The 14,508-nt window shown below is 45.2% G+C and overlaps 2 protein-coding genes across 2 annotated transcripts in view; one reads left to right on the forward strand and one right to left on the reverse strand.

Annotated features, from left to right (window-relative positions):
* Window positions 1-4,514, reverse strand: part of Pmar_PMAR019215 (hypothetical protein) — a 9,246-nt gene extending 4,732 nt beyond the window's left edge. The window contains exons 1-12 of the mRNA XM_002780268.1: window positions 4,208-4,514; window positions 4,062-4,160; window positions 3,211-3,335; window positions 2,670-2,843; window positions 2,550-2,610; window positions 2,410-2,505; window positions 2,101-2,207; window positions 1,830-1,908; window positions 1,624-1,779; window positions 956-1,103; window positions 823-898; window positions 686-772 (exon numbers count right to left, since the gene is read on the reverse strand). Coding sequence (XP_002780314.1) covers window positions 686-772; window positions 823-898; window positions 956-1,103; window positions 1,624-1,779; window positions 1,830-1,908; window positions 2,101-2,207; window positions 2,410-2,505; window positions 2,550-2,610; window positions 2,670-2,843; window positions 3,211-3,335; window positions 4,062-4,160; window positions 4,208-4,495 — 1,496 coding nt within the window. The 5' untranslated portion in view covers window positions 4,496-4,514. The remainder of the gene's footprint in view (window positions 1-685; window positions 773-822; window positions 899-955; window positions 1,104-1,623; window positions 1,780-1,829; window positions 1,909-2,100; window positions 2,208-2,409; window positions 2,506-2,549; window positions 2,611-2,669; window positions 2,844-3,210; window positions 3,336-4,061; window positions 4,161-4,207) is intronic.
* A 5,956-nt stretch (window positions 4,515-10,470) lies between these two features.
* Pmar_PMAR019216 (acyl-coa dehydrogenase, putative) lies at window positions 10,471-13,489 on the forward strand (the record flags this gene model as incomplete). Its single annotated transcript, XM_002780269.1, has 3 exons — window positions 10,471-11,799; window positions 11,941-12,180; window positions 12,232-13,489. 3 exons carry the CDS (start codon window positions 10,471-10,473, stop codon window positions 13,378-13,380), a joined length of 2,718 nt encoding a protein of 905 aa, XP_002780315.1. The 3' UTR covers window positions 13,381-13,489.
* Window positions 13,490-14,508: the final 1,019 nt, after the last annotated feature.

The raw sequence follows: 14,508 nt of genomic DNA on the forward strand, positions 1-14,508 counted from the left end.
TTACGTGAAGTGGCGTAATACTCTGTGAAAAACGCGATATTCGCGGTGATATGCAGTAGTCGTGAAATATATTTCTCACTACTGTTTTTCATATCACTAGGGTGGTGAAACCCCACAAACCCATGATAAAATCATTATAATTGTTGAATCTTGATTCTAATGTTGCATTTCATTATACGCATATTAGTTTTATCTTTGAAATCGATAACTTTGAAGAACGTTCATCATCAGTTCCATTATTACAGATAAAAGTAATATTACTATTACTGTATTACTGCAATATTAATACAGAATACATATTAATATAATATAGTAATCGCATATATCAATCGCAAATAAAGTATCGCATTATATTAATATAATATTATTATTACTGTATTACAGATGTAATAATAATCTGTAATATTTCTCTGCTGACCTTTCAGTCGAGCTCATCCGTTCACACGATATCAGTATAAGACATCCTCTCCTCATTTTCCAACGCTCGAATGAGAAGGACCATTCTGGAGCCCCAAGATATTACACACAGGTAGTATTCAGCGAAACCAACTGACTTCAAATTTTCCAGATCTCTATCATTCATTTCTGTGGACTTCACGGTATCATAAAATGTTATATTTTTTATATGTTTATATATTATATATAATATGTTTTTACCAACTATGTATACAGTGTTTATGCCTACCTTATGACGCAGTCCACGACCTCATAATTTTCCCCTAGTTGTTGCTGAGATTGGACACCAGCAAGTATCGCCGTATCAGCGTATATCCTAGAATTAGGTCAACATGGAAAACGGCTAAGTTGAGAAAACGTCCTCACTTGAAGGCCGCATCAAATCTGCCAACAGACTCGTACGTCTCTGCCAGGATTATTCCTTGGGTTTGGGAACTGGCCACTGAAATATAAAAAATGCCGTCACTGGGATTCGAACCCACGCCCTCCTCCTCCTCACTTGGGATCCCTTCCAACATCCTGTTGATGCATATCATCTTCTGCGTGAACTGCAGAGCCCATCCCTGTCCAGCGGTATCACTCCCCCGAGACGGCAATGTACGGCTCTGTGCTACTGACGATGGATCTCTTCTCACCCTTTCTGTTATCTAAGCACTGATAGTTCACACTACAGTTCAACGTACTCGACCAGAAATTTCACAGTGATCATCAAAGCTCATATCGCATTCTATCCGTGTGCGTGCGTGCATAACAAAATTATAACAGATCCGACAATGATCAAGGAATCGTTCTGTTGCTCATGAAATTCTTATTATACTAACAAAGTGGAGATTGCACACCCCCGAACTGGTAGACCCAGGGGAACAGATTTAACCCCTGTACAACAGAATATTTTGCTCAACAGGTTAAGATTCTGGGTTGTCATCCGCAGCACCCAGGTTCAAATCCCACACTAGACATATTCCTTATGCAGTATTACTGCATAAGGTGTGAATTTCAGCAAACTCCGCCGCTCCGCACCAGAGACCTAGTCTATACGCGGCAATTCGACATGAACAACTACATGCGAATGAAAATAAGAACAGTACGGAAGCGAAATGCGTTTTTCTTGTATTTATTGAGTGAAAAACGACTGACCATGGAATTGAACCCGGGACCTTCTCCTACCAGCCCTCCTGCAGATGTGCTCCTCAGGTCAACCAAATCAGCTCGAGATACATCAGTTAACTTCTCACTGCACGGCGTAGTTGATGATGATGCCAATCTTGATGGAGTGTTATCCTCTCTCACGGAATTCGTGCGACGCAGGTCCATCTCATCCGGCTACAAATTCAAAGTCGAAACACACACACACAGCATCGTTCTGGACCCACCTCAGCCTCGGGAACTTGAGGAGCCCATCCAGCAGGGACTCTATACACCACCAAAGAGGGTTCAAATGGGGACGTAATACTAATACAACAACAGACAAGTGTTGGAGGAATATATTTTCACTTTCCTCAGCTGAGCACAGGAGTTCGGATGGAATTGCATAGAAACGAAAAAATTTCACCAACGAATATAAATCACCATGCGCGTATTTCGCCACGCTGATTTCGAGAGGCTCAGCCTTGCATATTGCAAAAATATTTCCGTCGGTACTACCAGCGCTCAGAATCCTGTACAACATGCTTGTCCGTGACAGCATCCTCCGGAGGCGGCAACATTGAAGCCATCTTGTCGGGCCACGTTACGAGAATGTTACAAAGGACCTACAACATTCACATCATGTATTCGATATCCAATAACTCTCTATTTATCAAATCTATACATGCTGTATATTAGAGTTTCACCACCCTAGTGATATGAAAAACACATTTCACAAACTACTGCATATCACCACGAATACGCCACTTCACGTAAAACGGGTAGTCGTGAAACTCCCTTAATTTTCATATGATTCAGAGCGATTACTTTCTCAGTTACCATCGCCTTCCTTGCCGAGCTTTGACTTTCAAATTGCACATACGCCACTTGGGCACCTGTGTCGGGATCTGCCTCACAAATCGCCTAAAAACGTCTATGGTGATCTCCAGGGTAGTATAGGAACCCACCAGGTACTCAATCTTCTCAGGGTTGGGGAAGAGGCGATCAAGTAACTTCACATTCAAGGGACTAATAACACAGCAGAAGGAGAAGGTCCCAGGTTCGAATCCCAGCAAGGGCACTTTTACCCCTTTTCCAATTTTCCTAAATATGCTATCGCATCAGCTGAGTACCACTGTGGTGGGTCCCCTAATTCCATGCCACTATCTCGAATGCTTTCCGAGGGCAGCAAAGTGACCATCAGCATTCTTGGAGCTACTTGAGCTGGACGATTAAGATCGTATTCCACCCGTTCGTACAACCTACAATGTGATGAATAACGCGGAAACCAATGACCCCATATCACGTGCTTCACGCGTTATTCGCAGCTCATATGCGTTTTTCGCCGACTTGAATGTGAAATATGTTTTTCACTACAGTGTGATGAACCAAACCGTTATGCAAAGTAGTATTTTCAACTTGGCCCTCGAAAGTCAACTTTGAGTAATATCAACATGATAACAATGTGAATCGATTGATGACACCAACGTTTAGGAAGCGTTACGTAGTCTATAGTCGTATGAAAGCATCTCGGAAATCTACATATGCATAACTGTTTAGTTCGCACTGTCTACCCTAGTGTGTTACACTTGTTGTTGTGAACAGTAATTTTCCAATTCCCCCACGTACCTTCGGAAACCTTGATAACGATCCTTCGGCACCAAGTGCTTGTACTGGGCCATAAACGTCAACGCCTCCGCCTTTTTTCCAAACTTGTTAAAAAGACCCGCGACATCCATCACTGCACTAGCGGCCTGATACCAAATGTGATATGAAAATTCACATAGTAGAGTTTCACCCTAGTGATATGAAAAATGGGAGGTGCCAGTACGGGAAACCTTTGACATAGGGCGCCAGAGGTCTCCCCGTCCCTCTCTCCTAGGAAGATAGCAACACGAGTGTATAGTTGAGCTAGTTCAAACCGAACGGAGATGTTGTGCAAAGTGCAGGAAGGAGGGAGGATAGCTATAGGAGGGAAGAGGGAGCCGGGCAGCGAGTCGAAACAAATCGACACATTTTTCCCACAATATCACGCCACCTCACGTGAAACGGGTCGTGAAACTCCAGTATAATGTAGTCCACGGAATCATCCAGGAACCTATAATGTTCCCGGGAGGGGAAAACTCATTTTGAATTTTCCACGTATGGCTAGGAACACATTCTTCAATCAGTTTCCCATGTAAATGTCATCATCACATTAGAAACATCATTCTCCCCATTGTTATCAAACCCTAGGAAGCTTCCCTGATATTTCCCACCCTAATTCCTCGTTCGATGCACTGTATATGCTAATACACATATTTCATATCACCGCGAACATCGCGTTTGTTTTTCACAAAATATCACGCCACTTCACGTAAAACTGCACATAATATAGCCTATGTATGCTAATACACATATTTCACGACTACTGCTGTATATCACCGCGAATATCGCCCTTTTCCACAACTTCACGTAAAACTGCATATAATATGGCTTACCCTAATTCCTTGCTCAATGCACTGAGTATGCCAATATAATGCCCTCTTATAATCTCGTGCGTTCTCCGCTCGCTTCGCCAACGTATACGGTGATGAGTCCTAAACAAGAACAATACAGTAAAAGTAGCACATACTACTACTACTACCCTTGGAAGTGTGATGGAACTACTACGACGATATAGTACTTCATCTTGCAACCCATCATCAACAATATCAAGAGCCCTTCGCGAGCCGACCATCGCACGCTGTGGCAGCAGAGGTAGATTTCCCGCTAGTTGCGGACCGCACATGGGAATTCTCTCAGTAGCATTAGCATTGAAGTCCCCAACGTTATTGTCGTAGTTGTGGTTATAGCCTCCGCCGTTGGAGGAGGGTTCTATAAGAAGCCCAACTCCATGGAAAGAGCCAAAAAAGTCCGGCTCGCTGCCGAACATTAGAAATACTAACTACAACATAATGCGTTCATATTCAGTCCAAATGTAAAGGTGATATTCGGGGGGGGGGGGGGGGGAATTGTAAAAATTCTCATTGGTTTTTGTACATTCATACCCAAATTCTTAGGTAAATTTCAATGCCTAACGAGGAGAGTCCTGAGCTCAGCTGAGGAAAGCGATTACATATATTCCTACTCCAACACTGTATAGGAAACTCCTGAGCTCAGCTAAGGAAAGCGATTACATATATTCCTACTCCAACACTGTATAGGAAACTTCTGAGCTCAGCTGAGGGAAGCGAACATATATTCCTACTCCAACACTGTATAGGAAACTCCTGAGCTCAGCTAAGGAAAGCGATTACATATATTCCTACTCCAACACTGTATAGGAAACTCCTGAGCTCAGCTAAGGAAAGCGAACATATATTCCTACTCCAACACTGTATAGGAAACTCCTGAGCTCAGCTGAGGAAAGCGAACATATATTCCTACTCCAACACTGTATAGGAAACTCCTGAGCTCAGCTAAGGAAAGCGATTACATATATTCCTACTCCAACACTGTATAGGAAACTCCTGAGCTCAGCTAAGGAAAGCAAACATATATTCCTACTCCAACACTGTATAGGAAACTCCTGAGCTCAGCTGAGGAAAGCGAACATATATTCCTACTCCAACACTGTATAGGAAACTCCTAAGCTCAGCTGAGGAAAACGAACATATATTCCTGCTCCAACACTGTATAGGAAACTCCTGAGCTCAGCTAAGGAAAGCAAACATATATTCCTACTCCAACACTGTATAGGAAACTCCTGAGCTCAGCTAAGGAAAGCAAACATATATTCCTACTCCAACACTGTATAGGAAACTCCTGAGCTCAGCTGAGTAAAGCGAACATATATTCCTACTCCAACACTGTATAGGAAACTCCTGAGCTCAGCTGAGGAAAGCGAACATATATTCCTACTCCAACACTGTATAGGAAACTCCTGAGCTCAGGTGCTGAGGAAAGCGAACATATATTCCTACTCCAACACTGTATAGGAAACTCCTGAGCTCAGGTGCTGAGGAAAGCGAACATATATTCCTACTCCAACACTGTATAGGAAACTCCTGAGCTCAGGTGAGGAAAGCAAACATATATTCCTACTCCAACACTGTATAGGAAACTCCTGAGCAGCTGAGGAAAGCGATTACATATATTCCTACTCCAACACTGTATAGGAAACTCCTGAGCAGCTAAGGAAAGCGATTACATATATTCCTACTCCAACACTGTATAGGAAACTCCTGAGCTCAGCTAAGGAAAGCAAACATATATTCCTACTCCAACACTGTATAGGAAACTCCTGAGCTCAGCTGAGGAAAGCGATTACATATATTCCTACTCCAACACTGTATAGGAAACTCCTAAGCTCAGCTGAGGAAAACGAACATATATTCCTGCTCCAACACTGTATAGGAAACTCCTGAGCTCAGCTAAGGAAAGCAAACATATATTCCTACTCCAACACTGTATAGGAAACTCCTGAGCTCAGCTAAGGAAAGCAAACATATATTCCTACTCCAACACTGTATAGGAAACTCCTGAGCTCAGCTGAGGAAAGCGAACATATATTCCTACTCCAACACTGTATAGGAAACTCCTAAGCTCAGCTGAGGAAAACGAACATATATTCCTGCTCCAACACTGTATAGGAAACTCCTGAGCTCAGCTAAGGAAAGCAAACATATATTCCTACTCCAACACTGTATAGGAAACTCCTGAGCTCAGCTAAGGAAAGCAAACATATATTCCTACTCCAACACTGTATAGGAAACTCCTGAGCTCAGGTGAGGAAAGCAAACATATATTCCTACTCCAACACTGTATAGGAAACTCCTGAGCTCAGCTGAGGAAAGCGAACATATATTCCTACTCCAACACTGTATAGGAAACTCCTGAGCTCAGGTGCTGAGGAAAGCGAACATATATTCCTACTCCAACACTGTATAGGAAACTCCTGAGCTCAGGTGCTGAGGAAAGCGAACATATATTCCTACTCCAACACTGTATAGGAAACTCCTGAGCTCAGCTGAGGAAAGCGAACATATATTCCTACTCCAACACTGTATAGGAAACTCCTGAGCTCAGCTGAGGAAAGCGAACATATATTCCTACTCCAACACTGTATAGGAAACTCCTGAGCTCAGCTGAGGAAAGCAAACATATATTCCTACTCCAACACTGTATAGGAAACTCCTGAGCTCAGCTGAGGAAAGCAAACATATATTCCTACTCCAACACTGTATAGGAAACTCCTGAGCTCAGCTGAGGAAAGCAAACATATATTCCTACTCCAACACTGTATAGGAAACTCCTGAGCTCAGGTGAGGAAAGCAAACATATATTCCTACTCCAACACTGTATAGGAAACTCCTGAGCTCAGCTGAGGAAAGCAAACATATATTCCTACTCCAACACTGTATAGGAAACTCCTGAGCTCAGCTGAGGAAAGCAAACATATATTCCTACTCCAACACCATCTATATACATCAACATATACATATTTATAACGCTTATATATTCAATACATAAAAATGAAGTTTCACCACCCTAGTGATATGAAAAACACTAGTGTAGAACATATTCCACGACCACTGCATATCACCGCGAATATCGGATTTCACGTCACTTCACGTAAAAAGGGTCTCGTGAAACTCCAATACTCCATCTTAGGAAAAGTAATATATACACATGCGAGTAACACAACACATCCATCACTCCTAAGTTCCCACGTAGAGGTCACTAACATTGCTGTTGCCGCATTATTAGGAGCTTGAGAGCTATTCATATCCCTACTATACGCACCAATCACGTCCTTATGAACTGAGATTCTGCCGCGGTCCTCGGGGAAGCCTGAGAGGAAATAATCAACAAATTCCTATTCAACTGCCAGTGTGGGAAGTATGCATATGGTTGGTGACAATATGAAAACTTTGGCAAATTCTCGTTGGTTTCTGTACATTTCTACCCGAATTCATATGTTAACTCCTACGACAAGCGAGGAAGGCGGACATATATATTCCTCCAAAACTATTCATACACTTCTCGTTATATTCCAACTCAGCCCGTAAGCCGCGACTTTCATATGGAACTCCTGCGTACTCTTCCATCCTTGTCCCACCATATCGCACTGCCAAATCTATGAAAAAACGTCACACGCCACAAAATTGCCGAATAATCATACCACAATTCTGCCATCTTCTGAGCAGGGCACTATATGATGAGTGACGATACCATCGTTAACCTCAAAAAGAATTCATAAATTTTATGCAACTTTCACGACCGCAATTATTACAACGTCAGTGTGCTTGCCCGAGGGCAACTCAGTTTCTATTCCCCACTCCCCTGCAGCCTCGTCCATGCGCCAAATTCGCATCTTCGTTTTTTAATCTGATACCACGCCAGTCCGAACATATCTATCTCGTTATCATTGTATCTGGTGTAATACTCTATGAAAAATCTGATATGCAGTAGACGTAAAATATATTTTCCCTATCATCAAAAGTATACTCGAAACTCACCTGTTTATCATACCCCACACTGACGAGGACACTGCCATATTTAAGATCAACCCAGGAGACCTGCCACACAAGGGAACTGTAGCCCCGGACCTCGCCTAGCAACACTTGCTTCTCCTTATCTGCAGTCAGTGCGAATAAATATGCACATGGTCAACTACATGTGTCGGTGAAAATATGAAAATTTTGAAGATATTTCCCAAAATTCCCACATGAATTTCATGTTGTCACCGACAAATGGAAAAAATCCAAACAAGGTTTTCGTTTTGTTGGTTTCTGTACACTTCTACCCGAGTTCGTATGCAATCTTGATAATTAGTGAGGAGCTCCTGAGCTCAGCTGAGGAAAGCGAACACATATTCCAACACTGCCTGCAGTAATCGATGAAAAATACAGGCAGCTCGAATTGAACCCACGCCCTCTCGATTGAACGATTTAACCCAGTCCAATGCTCTCCCATTCCGCCAAATACTCACTAACATCTCCAATTGGAACAGTGGAGTCTCCAGCTAGCGTCTTGTATCGGACCAGTATACCCCGTCTCAAACGAGCACGAGACCGGTCCAGTCCGTTGCTACCGAGCGATGTTCATCTGGCCAGAAGTCGTCCTTTCTTGTTGGAGGCATCATTTCAATGGTTAGTTATGAAAAGTTATGAAACTACCAGGAGAACCCATGGGCAACATTAGTAATAACTTCACAACAAGATACCGTCTAAATGAACGCTGTAGAAGCTACACACACATGCGGGCCCTCCCCATCATCAGGAAGGGGGTCAGAAATCAAATATTCACAATAAGATCGGCTTACAGTGAAAACCAGGTGATAACTAAAACGCTACCACATCCTTAGAAAGCAAGGAGTCATTCAGCTCTCAAAAATAACGTTCATAAAATCCTGCCGAGACTAGGAAAAATGTTCCGAATCAGCGATTATAATGGGGATAATCTCGACAACTGGCCGAAATCATGTTCCTAGCCATTTTGGGGGTCCAAAATTCGTTCCCTCCGGGAACATTTCAAGTTCCTCGAGGACTCCCTGTTAGAGAGAATAAGTGTTGCTCGCACTTGGCCGACCTTGACGAGAGATGATGGCGTCGGTCAATAGCATATGGTCTGTTGAAAAGGGTGGTGAAAATACAAATCCTCAAGTGGAAATCATATTGTGATTTTAATAAAGTAGTTTTCATTATGAAGACTATTAAATTGTCGAATCACTAGATATGGTGATTTCAGTTCTCACGTTAGTACACTCACGTTAGCTATTTTGCAGTTTACCGAAATAAAGCGACTATAATGTTGGAGTATAAACCAATAGCATACAAAATACCAACCGTTTTTACACATGTAAAACCGTTCCCCACGCTACCTGCTCGCCAATAGAGGACATGCGGTCCGATACGCACTTCTCCCAACATACCGTTTTGAACTAATACTTCCTACTACAGCCGACTTTCCATCACTTTCCGAGCCTCGTCACTGCATAGGACGAGTTTTGCAACCAACATAGACGAGCCCTCCCCTAGGAACACTATATTGTGTGAACCCCATATGTCTATGAGAAATAACGGTCCCTAGGGTTTGATAACAATGGGGAAAATGATGGTTCTAATGTGATGATGACATTTACATGGGAAACTGATCGAAGAATGTGTTCCTAGCCATACGTGGAAAATTGAAAATGAGTTTTCCCCTCCCGGGAACATTATAGGTTCCTGGATGATTCCGTAAACTACATTATACGAGGCTTAACGGCTACACCAAATTTACTGCACCCAACGAGCTGAAACATTACCACCCACGCCCGAATTCTCACGTAATTTCAATCGCAGCCATTCCAGAGAGCTCAACAAGCTCAGCACCAGCCGGATGCTCCACGCTGCAGGACTTCCCTTCAACAGAGATTGTGCGGTCTGAAAGGCAGAATATGTCCAACCGAGTTATCACCCAGTAGTAGTCGTGCACTGACCCCCTCCCCATCAGTAGAATCCACTCGTATGGCGTTAATAGAAGGGGCAGGCGTCTGCACTATATGGCGTATCGTCTGAGAGCGCCTCTGCCTGGAATTTGCCTGTTGGGAATAACAACATCAAAAACCCAAATACTACTTAAGACAGAGTGACCAAATCCAAGGATCGTATCGATCGTAGTGCTCCTCCGCACACCGTTTATGTTAGTCCAAGACTTCTGCCGAAACTACTAACTTCCGTCACCGAAAATTCCCACGTCCCGCACAATACCGCGGTTTATCGAATTCGCGCGTGATACGAAATTTTAGCGCGCGCCTTAAAATCACTTTGAAGCAACCTTGTTCTAGATGATGTAATTCTAAGAAATCCTCACTTTCAAATCTCTTCGTTGAGTCTCCTAGTCCCCCTCGTAGGTCTATCGTTGGGTTTATTCATCTTCATAATGTCAATGATTCAACAAGCGAAGCGTATGGGCGTGAACACTGAGGTCTTCGGTGATGCCTCCCCCTTTGGTGATCCCAACTGGTACCAGTCTTACAACTCTCCCTACTACGACGACTCCCACAAACGTCTTAGGGCATTCATGCGCACTCTGGTAGAGGAGAAGCTCATGCCTCACGTCCACGAGTGGGATGAGAACCTCGAGATTCCTCGTGAAGTCCACAAGATGCTCGGCCAGAGTGGTATCAACGTCCTCGCCATGGGTCACCCTTATCCTGTCGAGTACCAGTCCCCACCAGATGTGCTCAAGGGAGTGCCACTTGACACCTTCCATGAGTTGGTCCTCAGCGATGAGCTCGCACGTGCTGGTAGCGGTGGACTGGCCTGGGGTCTGGTCGGCGGTTTGACCATCGGCCTTCCCCCTGTGTTGAGGTTTGGCCCAAAGGCTATGAGGGACCGCATCGTGCCGGAGTGTCTGTCTGGTGAGAAGATCATCTGCCTGGCCATCACCGAGCCGACTGCTGGCTCTGATGTTGCCAATATCCGATGCAGCGCTAAGAAGTCCTCTTGTGGGAAGTACTACATCGTCAATGGTGAGAAGAAGTGGATCACCAACGGTATTTGGGCTGACTACTTCACGGTGGCTGTCCGCACTGGAGGCCCCGGTATGGACGGTATCAGTCTACTACTCATCGAGAAGACCATGCCTGGTGTCACTACTAGAAGGATGAAATGCTCAGGTGTTTGGTCCTCTGGCACCACTTTCATCTCCTTTGATGATGTCAAAGTCCCCATCGAGAACCTCATTGGTAAGGAGAATAAGGGCTTCAAATGCATCATGCACAACTTCAACCACGAACGTCTTGCGCTGTGCGCTCTCACCAACCGCTTCGCTCGAGTGTGCTACGAGGAAGCCCTGAAGCATGCCAACAAGCGCAAGACCTTCGGCAAGACCCTGGTCCAGCATCCCGTCATTCGGTTCAAGCTCGGCGAGATGGCTAGGCAGATAGAAGCCACTCACGCCTGGGTGGAGCAAGTCGCCTATCAAGTGGGGACGATGCATCCCCTAGAAGCTAACATGAAGCTTGGCGGAGTCACTGCCCTGTTGAAGGTTCAATGCACTAAAGTCTTCGAGTACTGTGCCAGAGAGTCGGCCCAGATCTTTGGTGGGTTGTCGTATTCTAGAGGAGGTGTCGGTGAGAAGGTCGAGAGGTTAAACCGTGAGGTAAGGGCTATGGCGGTGCCTGGTGGCAGTGAGGAGATCATGCTGGACCTCGGCGTCAAACAGATGTCCAAGTTGGCCGAGATGGCCAAGGTCCTCGTTGAACAGGTAGGGACAGTTTCCTGATTCTCTTGTTGTGAGAAGAATCTTTCTCGCATACTTCGGTGGTAGTTAGTCTTATAATAATTACCACGTAGCTGAATATACGGGCTCGATCTAGGTCGTTTGGTTATCCCTTTTTTTTGTCAGGCGGAGCAGGAGAACGCTGCGAACAAGAAGCAAATGGCGATGGCTCGCAGTATGGGCGTCAACACTGATGTCTTCGGTGATGCGAACGCCTTTGGTGATCCATATTGGTATCAAGCCGGAAATAGTCCTTTCTACAACGAGAGCCACAAGAAGCTCCGTGAGTACGTTAGGGACCTTTTTGAGAAGGAGGTCTTGCCTCACGTTTTTGAGTGGGACGAAAATCTGGAGATTCCTCGGGAGGTGAGCGCGGCGTGATTCTCTCACCGTTTTAGTCAGTCGAATTTGCCTCAGGTGCACCGTCGTATGGGCGCACTCGGCCTCACGTCCTTGGCGATGGGCCATCCTTACCCCGTTCAGTATGGCGGCATCCCTAAGTTTCTCGAGGGTGTCAAGATTGACGTTTTTCATGAGCTCATTGTCTCTGATGAGCTGTGCCGATGTGGAAGTGGTGGCGTGGCCTGGGGTCTGGTCGGCGGTTTGACCATCGGCCTTCCCCCTGTGTTGAGGTTTGGCCCAAAGGCTATGAGGGACCGCATCGTGCCGGAGTGTCTGTCTGGTGAGAAGATCATCTGCCTGGCCATCACCGAGCCGACTGCTGGCTCTGATGTTGCCAATATCCGATGCAGCGCTAAGAAGTCCTCTTGTGGGAAGTACTACATCGTCAATGGTGAGAAGAAGTGGATCACCAACGGCATTTGGGCTGACTACTTCACGGTGGCTGTCCGCACTGGAGGCCCCGGTATGGACGGTATCAGTCTACTACTCATCGAGAAGACCATGCCTGGTGTCACCACTAGAAGGATGAAATGCTCAGGTGTTTGGTCCTCTGGCACCACTTTCATCTCCTTTGATGATGTCAAAGTCCCCATCGAGAACCTCATCGGTAAGGAGAATAAGGGCTTTAAATGCATCATGCACAACTTCAATCACGAGCGCTTTGCCCTGTGCGCCCAGACGAACAGGTTTGCTCGTGTATGCTACGAAGAGGCTCTCAAGCACGCCCACCGCCGCAAGACCTTCGGTAAGCCTCTTATCCAGCATCAGGTCATACGATGGAAGCTCGCGGAGATGTCCAGGCTCATTGAGGCCACTCATGCGTGGCTCGAGAATGTGGCTTATCAGCTGTCCACTATGCATCCTCTAGAAGCTAACATGAAGCTTGGTGGAGTCACTGCTCTGTTGAAGGTTCAATGCACTAAAGTCTTCGAGTACTGTGCCAGAGAGTCGGCCCAGATCTTTGGTGGGTTGTCGTATTCTAGAGGAGGTGTCGGTGAGAAGGTAGAGAGGTTAAACCGTGAGGTAAGGGCTATGGCGGTACCTGGTGGCAGTGAGGAGATCATGCTGGACCTCGGCGTTAGACAAATGAGGAAACTCGCTGAAATGGCCAAAACTCTGGTCGCCGAGGATAATCAAACGAATGAGGCGGCGAGCAGACTGTAGAAGAAGTCTGATGGGGTTTCATATGATTTGTCGTTTTCTGAGATTTTTATATCACGTGGATAATTGCCCATCCTTTTTAAGAATGGTCATCTCATTGGCGAATGGTATGTAATGTCGGTAATTTCTTAATGCTTATATCCCTATCGCCTTGTAGTGTTGGTCAATTCTGACTAGTGAGCTCATTCAGGATGCATCTGATGGCGGTCTGCCAACACTACGGCGATGCAAGTTTGTTGTTGTCAGGGGAAGTTTGCGCACCAAGCAATTCTTACAGGTGCTAGTCTAATTGCATCTTGCTGTTGGCGCTGGACGCATGGACTTCATGGTACGCTTCACCGCATCACATTAGTTATCTGGGAGTGTTGGCTGAGACTGGGTGGTAGCGTATTGAACAGCGGTGACAACACCGAACCTCTCAGGACGCCGTGCTTTGGCTCGGCACACAATAAGATAACTCTTTCAAACTCAGCAATCTTGAGATTACTCACCTACTAGGTGAGACTTGAGGACTACTCAAATGAGTAGTAATTGTACTTGGTATACGACTGTACAGATGAGCAAATACTCGTTCAAGGATGTCACCTTCGGGTGCCCCTTCAAAGGTGTCTTCTGTAAATGAATGGTCCAATGTAAATAACATTGGGACATTTTGCACTACTCTCTGGTCCAGGTCGATCACAGTGTCGCTCGCTAACAATAATCGCGTTGAAATTGACGTTGAAATTTTGGGACTCCCTCCCAAAATCTCAGTCACGGGACAGACCTCCCTCATCGGTCCCTTCATCGGAGCCATGTCAGGGCTACGTCCAGTCTCCTGGGTTAACGCGAGATCACTAATCATAGGAAAATGATAATTACTTGAGACTTAACTAATGATTACCTACTAGCACTACTAGCCTAGCACAGCTTAGAATATACTAAGCTTGGGGAACAGTACCGACACAATTGTCACAACACGAGGGAGATCTGCAAGCCTTCGATCCTCTCCACTCTACCTAGTCGACTAACGCCGTTGATAAATTCATGAAAATGTATAGATGTTCAGTTGAACTACTAGCCTAGCACAGCTAAAGATACTAAGCACAGGAGGAACAGGGCGACACAATTGTTACAACACAAAAATTGCAA

This window comes from Perkinsus marinus (genome assembly GCF_000006405.1).
Source record: "Perkinsus marinus ATCC 50983 genomic scaffold scf_1104296944428, whole genome shotgun sequence".
In the NCBI taxonomy this organism is placed as follows: Eukaryota; Perkinsozoa; order Perkinsida; family Perkinsidae; genus Perkinsus; species Perkinsus marinus.